General features: G+C 43.2%; 1 protein-coding gene across 1 annotated transcript in view; it reads left to right on the top strand.

The window, feature by feature from the left end:
- The window catches only part of LOC127032228 (myosin-3), a 65,399-nt gene that overhangs the window by 1,226 nt on the left and 47,952 nt on the right, over positions 1 to 16,221 (top strand). Inside the window, 3 exon segments of the mRNA XM_050919345.1 lie at positions 947 to 1,144; positions 7,696 to 7,788; positions 7,937 to 8,052. Coding sequence (XP_050775302.1) covers positions 947 to 1,144; positions 7,696 to 7,788; positions 7,937 to 8,052 — 407 coding nt within the window.

The raw sequence follows: 16,221 nt of genomic DNA, 5'->3' as shown, positions 1-16,221 counted from the left end.
ATGGAATAAGGTGGAGCACAAGATTTTTTGCGCATTGTCTTTCTGTTCTGGCCTATTTTACCCACTTAGTTTTATTATCCTTTTCCTTTATTTGTTTAACTCATGGCCATTTGCTCTTTGATTATCAGTTTGTATTTTTACCCCGTGTGCATATATACATATTTTATACTGTTGTCTGTTTTCAGTTTATCCAATATTTTACTTCTTTTCTACATTTTTGATTTCTTTCTGCTCTTTTAAAATCCTATTTTAAAACTTGTAGTATTGTTGGTTTATATTAAGTTGTTATATTGCACTTATTATTGTATGTATTGTGTGTATGCAAGCATTACACAAGATTAGAGTATAAAAGCCCAGAATGCAAGTGTGTGCGTGTTTCCTCACCGTGTGGAAGTATGTGTAAGACTTTTTAAGAGCATAGATTCCCAATTCTCGTTTTAACCCCTGTATGCTGGTTTTAACCACTTACTGTTTAATGCTCTCTTTATAGTGAACACTTACCTAATTCTTTTTTCCTTGTTCTGATACTGAAACCCAGTTAGACCGTGGCAGCACAGCAGTTTCCCTCCCCTCCCCCCCTTAAGTCTCTAAAAGATGCCTGACTCTCTTAACTGCGGGCATCCCATCTCAATTCATGTTTCCTGACTTCAGCATAGGAGCTTCAGTGCTATCTTGATGATAAGCTCCTTTTGGAGCACAGGAGAATATAGTTTATATGCAAAATATCACAATATAAAACTGTTCTGTTTACTGTAAATTTGTCTTGTCCATGTTGGGCTTATGTTTTGCAGTGGGCTTTGAAATTCAAGTTGTTACATTACTGTAGTACTACTAGGGCATATTTGCCTTTGAGAGTCTTATGACTCAAACTGTCTTTGAATGGTTTCTGGGATCTTTTGTGTGTGACACAGATGGTAAGTAACCTCCCATTGCTGTCTGGTTTCAGTGCTGGAGAAAGAACAGAAGCGAGCTCTTGGGAAGCCATTGCTGGGAGGCCCTTTCTCACTTGTGGATCACCAGGGACAGCCCAGGACCAACAGGGACTTCCTGGGCCAGTGGGTGTTAATCTACTTCGGCTTCACGCACTGCCCTGATATCTGTCCAGAGGAATTGGAGAAAATGATTCTAGCGGTGGATGAAATTGGTAATTGAATCCAGTCAGAATCCTAACTACTTAAAATAGGCTGCACTTCATTTAGTGAAATACTACAGTGCTTCTCCCAGCTTACTAAATGGCAATGGGACCATCTTCTTAATGTATGTGAAAATTTCAGCCTTTTTTAGGTGGTCTCTCTAAGGGCTTTGGAGCAGAGGCTGGAGTGGGGAGCAGTGGAGCTGCAGGTTTTTGCTCAGAGCTGGAGTGGAGCTGGAGCACAGAAAATCTTGACTACTCCACTGCTCCAGTTTGTTTGTTTGTTTTTTTTTTCATTTTCAGTACAAAATAAGTGGTATTTAGCAAGAAAGTCCTAAAGGTGCCCAAAAGTTTCAGCTTGTATAGCAATTGATATTAACATCTACTTTACCACTTTACGTAATATGTCACAGTTACTCTCATTTTGACCAAATCAAGATTAAATGTACAGATACAAAATTACAAAGTTTTTTGGGGATACCTTTTATTAAAGAATCAGATAATTATCAGACATCCGGCAACACTGCAGGCTGCTCCCACCCTTGTGCCAAGGTTAGGCGAGTACGTACTCACGTAGATTAGTTAGATTAGTATGTGTTGATACTTCTTTTGTAAGAGTTAATCAACGAGACGCGCTGAGTGCTGCGATTATGGAAGAGTGTGATGCGAGACGCAACATTTAAGTTATCACAAACAGGTCTATTGCCAAAAAAAAAAAAGTTTGTTTATTAATATATTAAGATATCACAAGAGATATTAACCACTTAAGCTCATTTCTCACATGGGCTCCTGTTACCGGTACATCTGTTCATTTGTACATGCTCTCTTATCACTCTGGCGGACTTATTTTATATGTCATCTGTTCAATAGTCTTTTGGTAGTGTTGTTTGTAATTTTAAATTTACTGACAAAGTCACGTGCAGCAGGCATATAAATATACAGTAAACATTTTTACGTAAATTAAGAGTGATTTTTGTGGTATATCCAGAGTGATTGGAAAATGTCCAACACAACTTTGGGGGTGTATCCTTGTCATTTTAACAAAAAATGTTTCTGCGAACACGTGTCCTAAAATTCTTCCTAAGGGAGCTACAGTCCCTTCAAGGAGATGATGAAAAGTTAATTTCTGATTAATATCTCAGAAACTCTTTAATATAAAGTAATGAAATTATGTCTGTGTTTTAGCATTAGTATGTGCTACCATATTACATTATCCAAAATTATTTAAACCATAGGCATCCCGAACTGGCAGCTGGTCATTTTTATTTCATATTTCAAGAAAGGCTTGTCATCGACTGCCCCGGGCTATGAGTGGTAATATTATGTTTCATAATAACTTAATAACTTTTGGTCATTATTTATTATTACATTTAAAATGTATGGTTCCAAAGTTGAAAAATAATTAATAAGTAAAATTGTTTATCATCTAAGCAGATTACAATTTTTAAACAGTTTTCTTGGAAGTGGTTAATTATACAAAATAAATTAAGAGTACCATTTTAATGCATGTTTTAGCATTAAATCATATTCCAGGCTCATATCTCTTAAATAGTCAACGATTTAAAAAGTATTAAATAAAATTGGCCCAGTCACCCCAGTTCATGACACCTGTAGTTTAAATAATTTTATTTGAATGATGTATGCTAGAACGTTGGAAATAAACTTTAAAGGGAAAGTGGATTCAAATTGCAAGCATAGTCCTTTTAGTAAAGAGAGCAAATTTTCAGAAATGTTTTTCCTTTGTCAGGCTGGAAACATTATACAAGATGGAACCTGTTACTTGCTCTATCTTGTATAATCTATTCAGGCTGATGAAGCAAAAACATATTTCCAAAAATTTGCTCTCTTTACTAAAAGGACTGTGCTTGCAATTTGAATCTGCTTTCCTGTTAAAGTTTATTTTCAGTCTTGTAACATGTAGCCTCGTTACGGCCCAACAATTAATGTTGTAGAACAGTGATAGCACATACTAATGCTACGGCACATATCAAGTTTCATTGATCTATCTATATTAACGCGTTTTTGAGATATTAATTAAAAACTTAGAAAATATTTTGAATATTTTTACCGCAAAATTTCATAAGAAAAGCTCACTTGCAATTTAAAAATAAAAAAATTATGTATATCAAAAATACTTCTTACATCATTCTTACAACCTGCAAGAAAGGTTAAAATATTAAAATATACTGTAATAATTTTGTGTAAATAGAAAACGCGATCATTTTTGTTGAGAAAATCCAAAATAAATTGGAAGTACCTGAAATAGTTAAGATATCACAGGCAGGTACATTATAAAAAAAATGTAATGCTTTTGTTCATTGTTTTTTGAATATCGTAACAAGAAACATTTGGATGTGGTAGCAGCACAAAAAGATTTGGCCATGGCTTCAAGAAAATAATCAGATCTGCCCCGCATGATTGATATCGAATTTACAGAAAAGGATCTCAACGGCGTCTTTACTTTTGAATTTGAAAAGCCCAAATTTGGGCTTATGGGAAAAGCAAAAAAGAAATCGGCAACGTGCCAAGGTGGACAAGGAAGTGAATGTCGAGCTCAAACCATGTAGCTTCAAGACAAGTGAAGCAAGTGCTGTGAAAAGTTTACATGTCACCAAAGGTTTAAAACATAACTATCCTGAAAACTATGTGGCTCTGGTTACAAAAAAGGACCAGGAAGATGAGGCAAAACAGAAAGCTGACACGGCTAAATGACGTTCATCTGGCTCTTTGAAAACTCCCGGAGAAAAGATTTTTTGCAGCGCTTCATCTGAAAATAAACCCAAGTTGAGCAAACAAAACTTGACTCATGTTTGAAGTCCTCAAAGGTTACAGTCACCATCGTTGCCAGTACTTTCTGTGAAGGGCTGATGGAAATGGTTTGCTTGAGTTCAACACCACTCACTACCTTCAAACTAAAGAACAAAGGATTCCAATAAATTGCAGGTGAAATGGGTCAGCAGCTTGGTGTTTTGACAGGGAATGATGTGGTTTCTCATTTAGTTGTCAGCACAGCTGAGTCTGGTCGGGAAGAGCTCAAGAAAGCTTTGGAGCAAAAATTGTGCTACCTGAAAATGGATGTGGCAACCCGTGGAAAGAGAAGTTTCCTTGCAATCAATGCTCAGTATTACAAAGAAGGAAAAGATGACGCTGTGGTAAAAACCTTGGACATAATCGACACTGAAGGGCATCACAATTCTTTGTACTTGAAAAGTCAAGTAAAGGCTATTTTAGAAAAATTTAGGATCAGTGAAATGCAAGTGCTGAACATCTGCGTTGACAATGCAGCAAACATGATGTGTACCATCAAAAATTTCAGTGAGGACAATGAAACAATTTCTACCTCTGAGAACGGGTGTGGACAGAACTGAAGATATTTTGTCTGATGAAGGAACTAAAGGAATGGATGAAATTAAATTCAACATGAATGCTGCTGCACAATGGGTTAATGACTCTAGCCTCATACTTCTAACATGGCTTCATGAGGACGACTCAAAAGCCCAACTGATGTGGTGTGGTATTCCCCCCCTCCCCCACCCCCAAGTTGGCAATCTGGGATGGACTGAACAAAGAATGTGCGGAGAAATTTATGGCAAAAATTTCTGGCAAAAATTTGACAAGTCATTGTCAAACTACGAACCCCAAGTGCTCAAAGTACGAACCCAAAGTGCTTGATCTACATGGGGTAACTCAGTCATTGGATACTGTGTCTCACTGGGGTTCTACATTTGCGATGATTGATTGGCTTCTCGTTTTTCGGTCTTACTGTGAACAAGTGGCTGCTGCTGGAACAAGAGAACTCAAGGTAACAAAATCTGAATGGGATGAAGTGAAGAACCTATGAGACCTCTTGGCACAGCCAAACCAAACAACCATGAATCTTCAAGCTGTCTCTGTAACCCCAGGAGTTTTAATGAAGGAATGGCGAAAACTGTCAAAATTCCTGCAAGAAAACAGTGGACAAATTGCAGAAGGAATTCTATCTTCCATGCAGAAACGCAGAGAGAAGCTTTTTGACAATATTCATTTCCTTGCTGGAGTTTGTTGACCACTGGTATCGGATTCTTCTTAACCTCAAGGGAAATACCAAAGTCAGAGGAAGAGCTCCTTGATATTGCTCAACGACTCGAAAAACAAAATCTATTGCTACATTTGAACTCGATGAAAGAGTTTGAAGAAAATGAAACACAACAAAAGGAGTCATCAACAATCGAATCTGCAGTTTCGGAAAGTTCACACCTTTCAGAAATAGCAGGCTGTTTTTAAACTTCTGTCTCCACTCTGAACTTATTTGAACGTCCATCCCTGAGACGTCCACAACCATCATGTGGAAATGGAGATAATGCAAGCATCAGTTCTTCAGAGGATGACTTCAAAAAGGAATTGGATAAACAAGAAAGACATCGAGTTTCTGCAATTCATAATTGTAATGAAGCATTATTCAAGAGAAACTTTCGGGAAGATTGTGAGGCGATGGAGCCTATTGGTAGGCTAAAAGTTATGTCTGTTTTTGAGGCCATTCACAGCTACCCACACTGCATTCAGGCTGCCTGTAGAATTGCTTCAAGCATGCCAAAAACTCAAGCTAGTGTAGAGCGACTGTTTTCAGCTTTAAAGTTAATTTTAAATGATTTGCAGCAGGCTGTGAAAGATGACTTGATTGCTACAATAATTTTGTACACAATAAATTATGAATGATTCTAGTTTGTATCATTGTTGATATGTAAATTGTGTTAAAAGTCTGAATAAAAATGTTTTTTCAAAATTACAGTATGCACTTTTTTATTTAGTTAAAAATTATTTTGAGTCGGAGCGCGGAGTGGAGTTGGAGCTGGAGCGGAGCAATTCAAAAATGTGATTGCTCCAAGTTCCTGGTCTCTCTGCATTGCTTCACATTAGATGCAATGTTATTATCAAACAAGGTCAAACTGGGCCTCATGCTTAGATCTTGGGGGAAGCCTCATATAAGGCATGCTTGGAGTCAATGTTGGGTTCCTATAGTTTTTTGTACTTGGCACTACCCTTTGGGATGTGGTATTGTCCTGCTAGAATAGGATTTTCTTGGTTAATGAAATATGGTAGTAACTGCTAACCAAGAGCAGTTTCTTGATTAAGGAAAGGCTGGATCTATTCTGGAGAACAGATCTCTCTCGAGATAGAGCTTTGTCCGCATTAGAGAAATCTTTCCCATTCATCCCTCTCTTTCATTTGAAAGACACCTTATGTCCACATGCAAAAATGCCAGGGAAGCAGCAATCAGTGTAATGTAGTCCCAACATCCTATTGGGCAATATCTGAGGGGCCCTGAACTGGCTGTACATGTGTTTGTATGGCACTACAGCCCCCATTGTTGAGATGAGGTGGCCCCTAGAGAACTCTCATGAATCTCAAACATTCCTGTTACAATTTTACCTGTACCAAATTTACTGTTCAAGAAGAGGTACTGTCAATAGGTGAAAGGTTCTGTGGCAAAGATCTTGGCTCTGCAGGACAGGGATTATCTCCAATACTCTGCATGCTCAAAACGTCCTTTCAGACAGAAAGGTTCTGCAATGGATGGTCTCTTTTACAGTCTTTAATATTTCTTGGGTACCGAAGAAGTCTACCAGAATGTTTAAAATCCGAGCTACTTGCCCCTGTGTGGCACTCTCAGCACCAATGAAGTTGAGCCACTTGATAGGGTGCGATTGTTGATGGCAGGCTGAGCGAGGTCCACATTTGCTTCTTGAGAAGGGCGATTTGGGTCCTCCAGCAGCACCTTGAATAAATGAGGAAAAACATGGATAGTAACTACTGGCAGGATGGAGCCTTTCCTAGCAGGAAAGAAATTAGTGTGCTCTGGTCAAAGGGGTGAGGGAAGGAGGAGACCAGAAAGGTGAGTCCAGCTCTGTTGTGACAATGGGGATGGCTGAAAGATGGCCTCTGGGCCAGGTGGGTTGTAGGTTCTGTTGACGACGGGTTCTGTCAGCTTCCCCAGAAGCAAACCTAATATGTTAAGGAGAGGCAGATAACCCTTTCCCCTGTAGGAATGTGCAGTGTTGCAACAGCAGGTAGCTTTTGCTGCTCTTTGTGCTACTGCTGCAGGAGGAGCCTTCCCTGATGTCTCCATGATGTGGCATTGCTCTCTTGGAAGGAGGCGGTAGCAGGATAGATGCTGAAATGCAAAATACCATCTCCTTTCAACAGGGAGAAGTGGTTATTATTTCTCAAAATGCCTGATCTTGGTTACAATCTGCATTCCTTGCACCTCAGTTGGCCTGTCAGCCCTAGTAAATGGATGTAGGATCTCTACTTGAGGAGAAGGGACCCCCAGGGCAGACACAAGGGTTTGGAGAACGCCATTTTATCTCATTGCACTTGCTCCCTGGCCTTTAAAAAAGTTCGTTAGATGTTATTTAACCTGCCCAATATCATTCCAGAGTGGTCACCATTTCAGTCTGTGCCAAAAAGGACCCTGTATACTCACTGTGTATTATGAGTTTGGCTATAGCCTCATTATGTGGGGGGTGAGCTGTGGCATTGGGCCTGTTGAGAGCAATATTAACTGTTAATCTTTGTGGTGACAGACCAGATCCCATCTCTGCCAAATGTGACCCCCCTCTTCATTACCATTGACCCAGAGAGGGACACTGGAGAAGCCGTTGCCAGATACGTTAAAGGTATCATTTGCCTTTCTCTTCCTTGCACTGTGTAGCTGTTCTGTACTCATTGCTTTCTTTTGTGATTAAAATGATGGCTGGGCTCTACCAAAGCTGGTTCTGGGTGGCAGGAACCTTAGCATAGCTAATATGTTGCATTTCTGTTTAGAGTTTTCTCCCAAACTGATTGGACTGACTGGTACCAAAGAGCAGATTGAGCAGGTGGCCAGAGCCTATCGTGTGTATTACAGCTCAGGCCCCAAGGATGAAGACAATGACTACATAGTAAGTAAAAGCAGGGCCTATGCCTGAGTCCTCTATTGTTCAGATTCATTCACTGATTTTAAAGCCAGAAGATAATCTAATCTAAGATTCTGCATAACATATGCCTATTTTATTTATTGCTCCTACTAAATGTTTACATTAAGGGAATTAGCCCCAAAGACCTAAACTGGGACCAAGGCACCATTGTGCTGGATACTGTACAAACACAGATGATGGGTATATATACACAGCAAAGAAAAACCCACGGCTGGCCCAGGCCAGCCAACTCAGGCTTGCAGGGCTTGGGCTGCAGGGCTATTTCATTGCTGTGTAGACTAGGACCCTGCAGGGTGAGTGGGTCTCTGAGAGCCCAAGCCTGGAAATCTGCACAGCAGTGAAACAGCCCTGCAGCGGAAGTCCTATGAATCTGAGTCAGCTGGCATGGGCCAGCTGTGGTTTTTTCTTTGCTGTGTAGACTTACCCAGAGGCATTGTTTGCTCCGGTGAGCTCATGTTCTAAAGGAGGCACACAAAAGGTGGGCACGGCGAATAACATGCAATTATTGGTTATGAATTAACATGAATTTAATTCCATGTGGTATTGTTTTGGTCTTGCTTGCAAATGGAGGTGGAGGTAGGGTGAAGGGGAATGGCAGGAATTGGGAATTAAAGGAGTAGGATGGTCAGCTCATCATTGCCCAGCTATGATCAGCTGGCAGGGTTTTGTAGATGGAGGTGGGATTTGAAGGAAGATAAGTCAGTGTCTACAGTCAATAGAAGACTTTCTGCATGTGTAAATTGCAGCATGGAAGAAAATGTGGAGCTGTTTACAGATCGGTGCACAGTAAAGCCTGGGAATGTTGGCATTGTGAAGGGGGGGATTGACACCACAAGTGACTAAATTAGGTAGGTGGGGCAGGGTAGTACTGTGAAAGATCTTAGAGGTGAAGACAAAATTCTTGTGTTTGTGGAAGTATGGCATGCAGGAAGTTGGACTCAGCAAGGGGTGAGGTAGTCCCAAGTGATGAACCAGGAAGCAGAGTTTTGCAACAGTGTTTTGAATGGATTTGAGGCATGAGAGAGAGCAGTAGTTAACACCAGAGAAAAGGAGATTATAGTAGTCAAGATACTAAATAAGGTCTTGGATGAGTTTCAGCAATATTGGCAAAGGGAGAAGGGTAGATCTAAGGGATGTATGGGAAGAATAAGTAAGCTTTAGAGATGGCCTGAATACAGAGAAGTCAAAGACAACACCCAGGTTATAGGCCTGAGTAACTTGGAGGAAGGTGGTGTTATCCTCAAGTGGTGAGAAGGGGAGGTGGCAGATCAAGAGTTTGGTTTTGTCTGCTGAGTTTAAATTGGCAGGTGGATATCCACAGAGATACCAGTTACTGAGATATGGAATTGAACGAAGGTGGAGAGCTTCCCCACAGGGTGGTAGATGATTTAAGGTTGTGCTTGCAGATAAGAGCATGTAGAGCAGAGGTAGGAAAACTACGGCCCACGAGCCACATCTGGCCCGTGAGATTGTCCTGCCTGGCCTTGGAGCTTCCGGCTGGGGAGGCTAGCCCCTGGCCCCTCCCCTGCAGCCTCAGCTCGCCGTGCTGGCAGCACTCTGGGGTATGGTGCTGCAAGCTGGTTGTGGGGAGCATGGCTGTAAGAGCCACCGGGTGTAGTTCATTAAATTGCTCCCAGTAGGAATGTGCTACTCAGGAGCGGCGCCAGGGTTTTTGGCGCCCTAGGTGGGGGTCCTTCCGCGCTCCTGGTCAGCGGTGGCAATTCTGCGGGGGGGTCCTTCTGCGCTCCCGATCTTCGGGGCACTTCAGCGGCGGGTCCCGGAGCGAGTAAGGGACCTGCTGCAGAATTGCTGCCGAAGACCCGGAGCGGGAAAGGACCCCCCACTGCCGAATTGCCACTGAGAACGGCAGAATGCCACCTCTCCAAATCCTGGTGCCCTAGGCAACCGCCTAGGTCGCCTAAATGGAAGCACCGGCCCTGGTGCTACTTATGGAGTACCAGGATTGGCAGCTGTAAGTTGTATACCAGAAGTAGCACATTCCTACGGGGAGCAATTTAATACACTACACCCTTGCTCTCCATGCGGTTTCAGAATCCTAATGTGGCCCCCAGGCTAAGAAGTTTTCCCACTCCTGATGTAGAGGCGGTGAGAGAAGAGTGGGCCAAGAACAATGACTGGGGCTGGGGGGATGCACTGAATGAGATACTGAAGGAGTGATCAGAGAAGTAGGGAAACCATGTGAAGATGGTGCGAGTGCAGAGCTGGATTTAAAGAAATAGGAAGTGATGTCAGTAGCCAAGGGGAGGAGGAGGAGGAAGTAGTAGCCACAAGACCTGACCAGGATGAAGTCACTAGGGTATGTCTACACAGCAGTGCAAGGCTATGTTTGCAGGGGTTCTCAAACCTCATTGCACCGCATCTCCTTCTGACAACAAAAATTACCACATGACCCCAGGATGGGGGACTGAAGCCTGAGCCCACCCATGCCCTGCTGCCCCAGGTTGAGGGGCCAAAGCCAAAGCTCAAGGGTTTTGGCTTCAGCCTTGGGACCCAGCAAATCTGACACCAATCCTAGTGACCCCATTAAAACAGGGTTGCAGCCCACTTTGGAGGCCTGATGCATAATTTAAGAACCACTGGGTTAGTGGGACTTGAGTCAGCTGAACTGCGTCAGGGAACCCTGGGCTTGAGCGTCTACACTGCATTTTAACCTTAGGTTAAGGATTTTCCAACCTGTGTTCAAACCTAGGGCTCTGGAATCCACACTGTAGTGCACAGACCTGAGTCAACATAACCCTAACCTAGAGTACCTAGCACCGCACCACCCCCTGTTGGCACTTGAGCATGTGTTGCACAGTGGGAAAATATTAGTGCCCACCCTTTTTCCTAACTGACGGTGCTGTTGATGGGACTCGGGTCAATAAGGAGCACATGAGTACATAAACTGCATAATTAGTTCCTTTGGTGGCTGTGTCAGTAGAAAGCTTTATACTGAACTCTACCATCTAATTTGAGAATTGGGTTCTCTCCCTCTACGCGAGTCACAGTGGCAGGAAAATGCCCATGTGCACCTGTTCAGAGGATAATTAGGACATAAGTGCTGCCAGGGTTGCCAAATGATTAAAATGAAACTTTGCAACTTTTAATTTTTAAAATGGGCTGTTCAATGAAAGTGTTTTGGTTAGTTGGGTATGAGAGGTATCCCCAGGACTTGGGATGTACTGTGCTCCAGTATCCCCCAGGGGTCCCTTATCCCTGCCCTGGCCCTACCGCCCAGGAGGCAGGGATAAGGGATCCCTGGGAGGCTGTGAGGAAGTTTTGGGGCTGGCTCCCAGTCACCACCCTGACAGTGTACACTGGCTAGGCATCTCTGAACACACAGCCCCTGTGAGGGCAAGGGGGCCGGGAGCAAGAGACAGAGAGCAGAGCGGGACGAAGTGGCGGAGCAGCTGAGGTGTTGGGGGTCATCCCTTCTATCACCATGTTGAGTCGGGAGCTCTGCTGCTTCTCCTCCCTGCAGGGCACCTGCGTAGTCCCCTTTCTGCTGTCTGCCCCTCCCTGCCCTGGGGCTGCATGTGCAGGGGTGCCCCGGCAGTGTGCACCAAAAACTGGCTGTGCGCTTGTCACCAGGAAGCAGCTCTCTTTGCAAAAAGCTTGTTCTGATCAGTCTCTACTGAAAATTTTGCAAGATCTCTGGTAGTGTGCGCGCAGGCTGCTGGTGTTCAGCAGACAATGGGTCAACACTGATCTGAACTACTTGGTGCAGGCTGTTTGCAAAGAGAGGTGTGGCTTCCGTTTGCAATAGAGTGCAATAGGCAGCACCACAGATTGTGGGCATAGAGAGGACTAAGGAAGTTGCCCCAAGGAACTCTGGGATACATCTGGAAGACTTCTGGGGCTGTGTGCACACAGAAAAGCAATAAGGCTTGGATCCTAGATCCCAGCTTAACACTGGCTTGGACCCTACAGTCCTGCAAGGTCCTGGGACCCTAGGTTTGAGCCCTAGGTTAACACAAATGGGGTGTGGACGCAAGGGGCGTTAGGCTTGAGCTTAGGCAAAAGCTTGGCCTTACATTCTCTGCGGACATACTCTAGATATGTGGGTGAGAGCAATTTCAGAGAGCTCTTCTTCAGGTCTGTAAGGTAGCAGAGGGATATCTGCACTGCAGTGTAAGCCCAGAGTTGGTGGAAATTGAGTCAGCTGACCTGTGCTAGGGAACCCTGGACATGAGCATCTACATTTTGTTTTTTAACCCTACCTAAAGATTGTTTTCTAACCCATGCTCGAATCTATGGCTCTGGAGTCCGCACTGCAGTGTGCAGACCCAAGTCATAGGAACTATTTACGAGTCCCTAGAACCACCATTCTCTGCCCCCGACCCTGCTCAGATGTGGCCGCTCTAGTCCCAGGACTGTGGGAAAACTTTACTGCCTGCCCTGCAGGTTACAGGTAGTTTGAAGCAGCTTGTTTTGCAAAAAGCTTGATCAGTTTGCTCTCCATTGCAAACGCTGGAGGCTCTCATGATAGTGTGCTTGCAGATCAGTGCTCAGAAGAAAATGGGTTGATGCTGACCTGAGCTGCTGCCCTGTGTAAAGGGTCGGTGGCTTCTGTTTTTAATAGAGTGGATTGCAGATTGTTGGGATAGAGAGGACTAAGGAAGTTGTCCCATGAATTGTAATGAATTTAAGTTCCCAGACTCATCTTTTGAAGGTGTTGTGCAGGTTTCCTTTGAGGACAAGTACTGAAAGATCTAATATGGAGTAATCCCTTTGTGAAAAGTGTTTGCCCATGGGTGATGTGGTGCTTTTGTCTTTTATCTTTTTTTTCTGTGTAAGTTCATTCTAGAGTGTAGTGATTGTCCGGCTTCACCCACACTTCAAACTCTTCATGCACAACAGCCTAACCCCCAATTATCCACTTCATTTCAAGTTACGGGGCTCCTGCTTAACAATCTGTCCCAACCTGTGCTTAGCTCAGATACTCTTCTTCCTTCCCCAGACTTGAAGAATTCTGTGTAGCTCAGAAGCTTGCATCTTCCACCAACAGAAGTTGGCCCAATTAAAGATACTGCCTCACCCACCTTGTGTCTCTCATATCCTGCGATTAACATGGCTACAACACTGCATACACTTTTCATTGTTAACACTGAAGCAGTTTTGTTTTGAAGTTTCAAAGATTTTATGCAGCTATGAGAAGTTTTAATACAATTTGTCTGTGATGCCGCTTACATTTATGTGCACATCTAACTTCAAGCACAAAAGTAGCCCCACTGAAATCAGTGGAGCTGTTCATGTTAATCAAGTTAGGTACCCTCGTAAGTGTTTGCAGGATCACAGCCTTAGTTTTCAATTCTACTTTTGCCCATAGCAATCTTGTAAAGCTCAGAGAAGAGACCCTACCAGGAGAGTGATATTTAAACATTTATAACTGAGTTAATTATACATTTAAGTTGCAATAGCACATATTTTAAACTTAAAAGACTTTTGTAAAATCTCAGATTTATGTGAGTGAACTTTGAAAAATAAAAATAAAAATGTATATTGCCTTGATTTAAACCTTTCCACCCTGCTTGAAAGGCAGCTGAAGCATCTTTGAATGCTAGCACAGTGTAGCCAGCAGAGGGAGCCCCATGGCAGGGTACACATGCCTTTCCTGGTATACACAAGGCCTTCTCTCCATAGCTCACTTTTCTCAATAATGTTATTGCCCTCACTATCTGCTCTGGGTGAATTTGGTTTACTGCAGCATCTCCACACCATATCCCTTTCGTTTACATCAGGCGAAGGTCTGGATTCAAGTGCCTGTCTCACTGCAGGAGCCAGGGTTGTAGGACAGCAAGGAGTGAGAGGGTCTCGCGCACATTGAGATGTTAGGCCAGCAGGGCAGGAAGAATTTCTCCTCTTAATCTGGGCTTCAGAAGAGCTGGGAGGAGGGAAAAGTTAGTGGAAAAACAGGTCAAGCCTCATTTTCTCATTCCATCTTGTCCTCTGTACTTACCCTGCTTGAAGACTGGAATGGGGGAAGCTGCCTACAACTCCTGCAAGGCTCTGCTACTTGCAGTGCCTCTTCACCCTACCTATTTACAGCTTGTTCTCCAATTTCCTCCTGCTTAGCCCGTTTCTAGTCCGTAACTAGAGTCTGTTCTTCGTGGTGAATCTACAGTCAGAGATAATCTGATTGAAAGGCTAATCAGGGCACTAACCCGTACTGCCCTCTGAGTGACACTCAGGACCTGCAGCACAAACTTGCTCTCTGCTGTCTTACAGGTGGATCACACAATTATTATGTACCTCATTGGGCCAGATGGAGGCTTTGTGGACTACTATGGCCAGAACAAGAAGAATTCTGAGATTGCCACTTCTATTGCTGCCCACATGAGACAGTATAAGCCCAGCTAAAATAAAGATCTGCAAAGAACGGTGCGAAGTCAAACTGTAAGGCAGGCTCCAATTGGACTGACATGTCTTTGCTTTCAACTGCACTGAACTTATAAGACTGTGTCCTTATGTCACACATTTCCTCTCCAAATAAGAAAGATATATTGTGTTTATTTCTGTGAAATGTAGCTGCTTATCAGAAATTTATACATAACTTTTCCCATTGGGTGTATTTGGCAGCAATGACCATGCTGCAGAATAAGGAACTTATTTGAGACTTTTATGGAACACGGGAGCAAAGAATTTAAAATGTTTACAAAACTATTTTTGTTGGTGAAGGTACCTCTGCATCAGTTATGCGCTCACTTTTGGGAAGAGATAAGTGAGAACTACTCTCTGCAGGGAAAGCTGTTCTCTGATGTAAGTTGCAGAGACTTTGGCATCCCAAAGGGCTCTTCCCTTCCCACCCCCCCTTCTCTGCAGTGCCTTTTGATCTTGTACAGACACTTGTAATGTTCTGGCCATAGTAACAAGCCTTAATAGCACTCCTACCCTGTGGTTTACAGGAGAGTACTGAAGGCACATCCTCTTCCACTTGTGGGACCAGCCCTGTACAATGACTGAGTATCTTTGGGCTCAAGCCCAGGGATGCAGCATCACTTCCAGGCAAGGTTTCCAATGTCCTAATGTAGAATGGTGTTACTCTTACTAGTAATGAAATAGGTTATGAGTTGGGGATGGATTTTCTTCTGGTGTAACCAGCCGCCTGCAGCTTTTTAGTCTGACAGTTATGAAGTACTGAATAATGGAGTGGAGGAGTGATCAGTGAGTGTATGTGCCCACGGCTATTGATCAGGTAAAATGTGTGCAATGCTCTGATTGTAAAATAAAGGAATGACTCTTATGTTGCATGCAGTTGATTTTTTGTGGACCTTACAGTGGCTATCAAATCTAAATACCACATTCAAAGGGAGCAAAGTGAGTGTTTTATCCAGTGCAGCACACTGAGGACAGAGAATGCAGCGACTTCTCACTGTGCTTTGACAGTTGCTTTGAAATGGCTAAAATCCATATTTAAATGGACATGTGAACAGTCCTGGTCAAAAGTGCACAGTGCCACTCTACTACCCATAAGGCTACAATGTGTTCCTTGTCACTGGCACATCCACAGCAGAGAGGCTTCTCTCTTAGCTTGGCAGTCTAAAGCTGTCTTGTACAGTTACTGTGTTTTAAAGAGCCTGAGAACTCTTTGCCAAGCCCTATCAGGATTTGTGTATGATCCAGCCAACTGCTTTGAGGAGAGCTTCAATCCTTAGCAAAATAACACAAACTAAAACTTTATCAATGACAATTAAAGATTCTTCAGGCCTTAAATCAGAAGTTAAGGGAAGAGTCTCCTGTATTCCTTGCTACTTCGACATCCCCTTCAATGTTGTCAGTAACACTTTTCAGCACTCCACAGGGCCTTAATGGTGTCCTTATACCGTCCTTGCGTGATGACAGGTTTCAGAGGAGTAACCACGTTACTCTGTATCAATGAGGAATTCTGTGGTACCTTAGAGATTAACAAATTTATTCAGGCATAAGCTTTCGTGGGCTATAACCCACTTCATCAGATGCATGGAGTGGAAAATACAGTAGGCAGGTATAAATACACAGCACATGAAAAGATGGGAGTTGCCTTACCAAGTGGAGAGGGGTGGGGGTCAGTGCTAACGAGGCCAATGCAATTAGGGTAGATGTGGCCCATTTCCAACAGTAGACAAAAAGGGGTGAATATCAACAGAGTAGAAA

Source organism: Gopherus flavomarginatus, chromosome 12 (assembly GCF_025201925.1).
Source record: "Gopherus flavomarginatus isolate rGopFla2 chromosome 12, rGopFla2.mat.asm, whole genome shotgun sequence".
Lineage (NCBI taxonomy): Eukaryota > Metazoa > Chordata > Testudines > Testudinidae > Gopherus > Gopherus flavomarginatus.
Note: the sequence above shows the minus strand (reverse complement) of the source record. Positions and strands in the feature narration are given on the sequence as shown.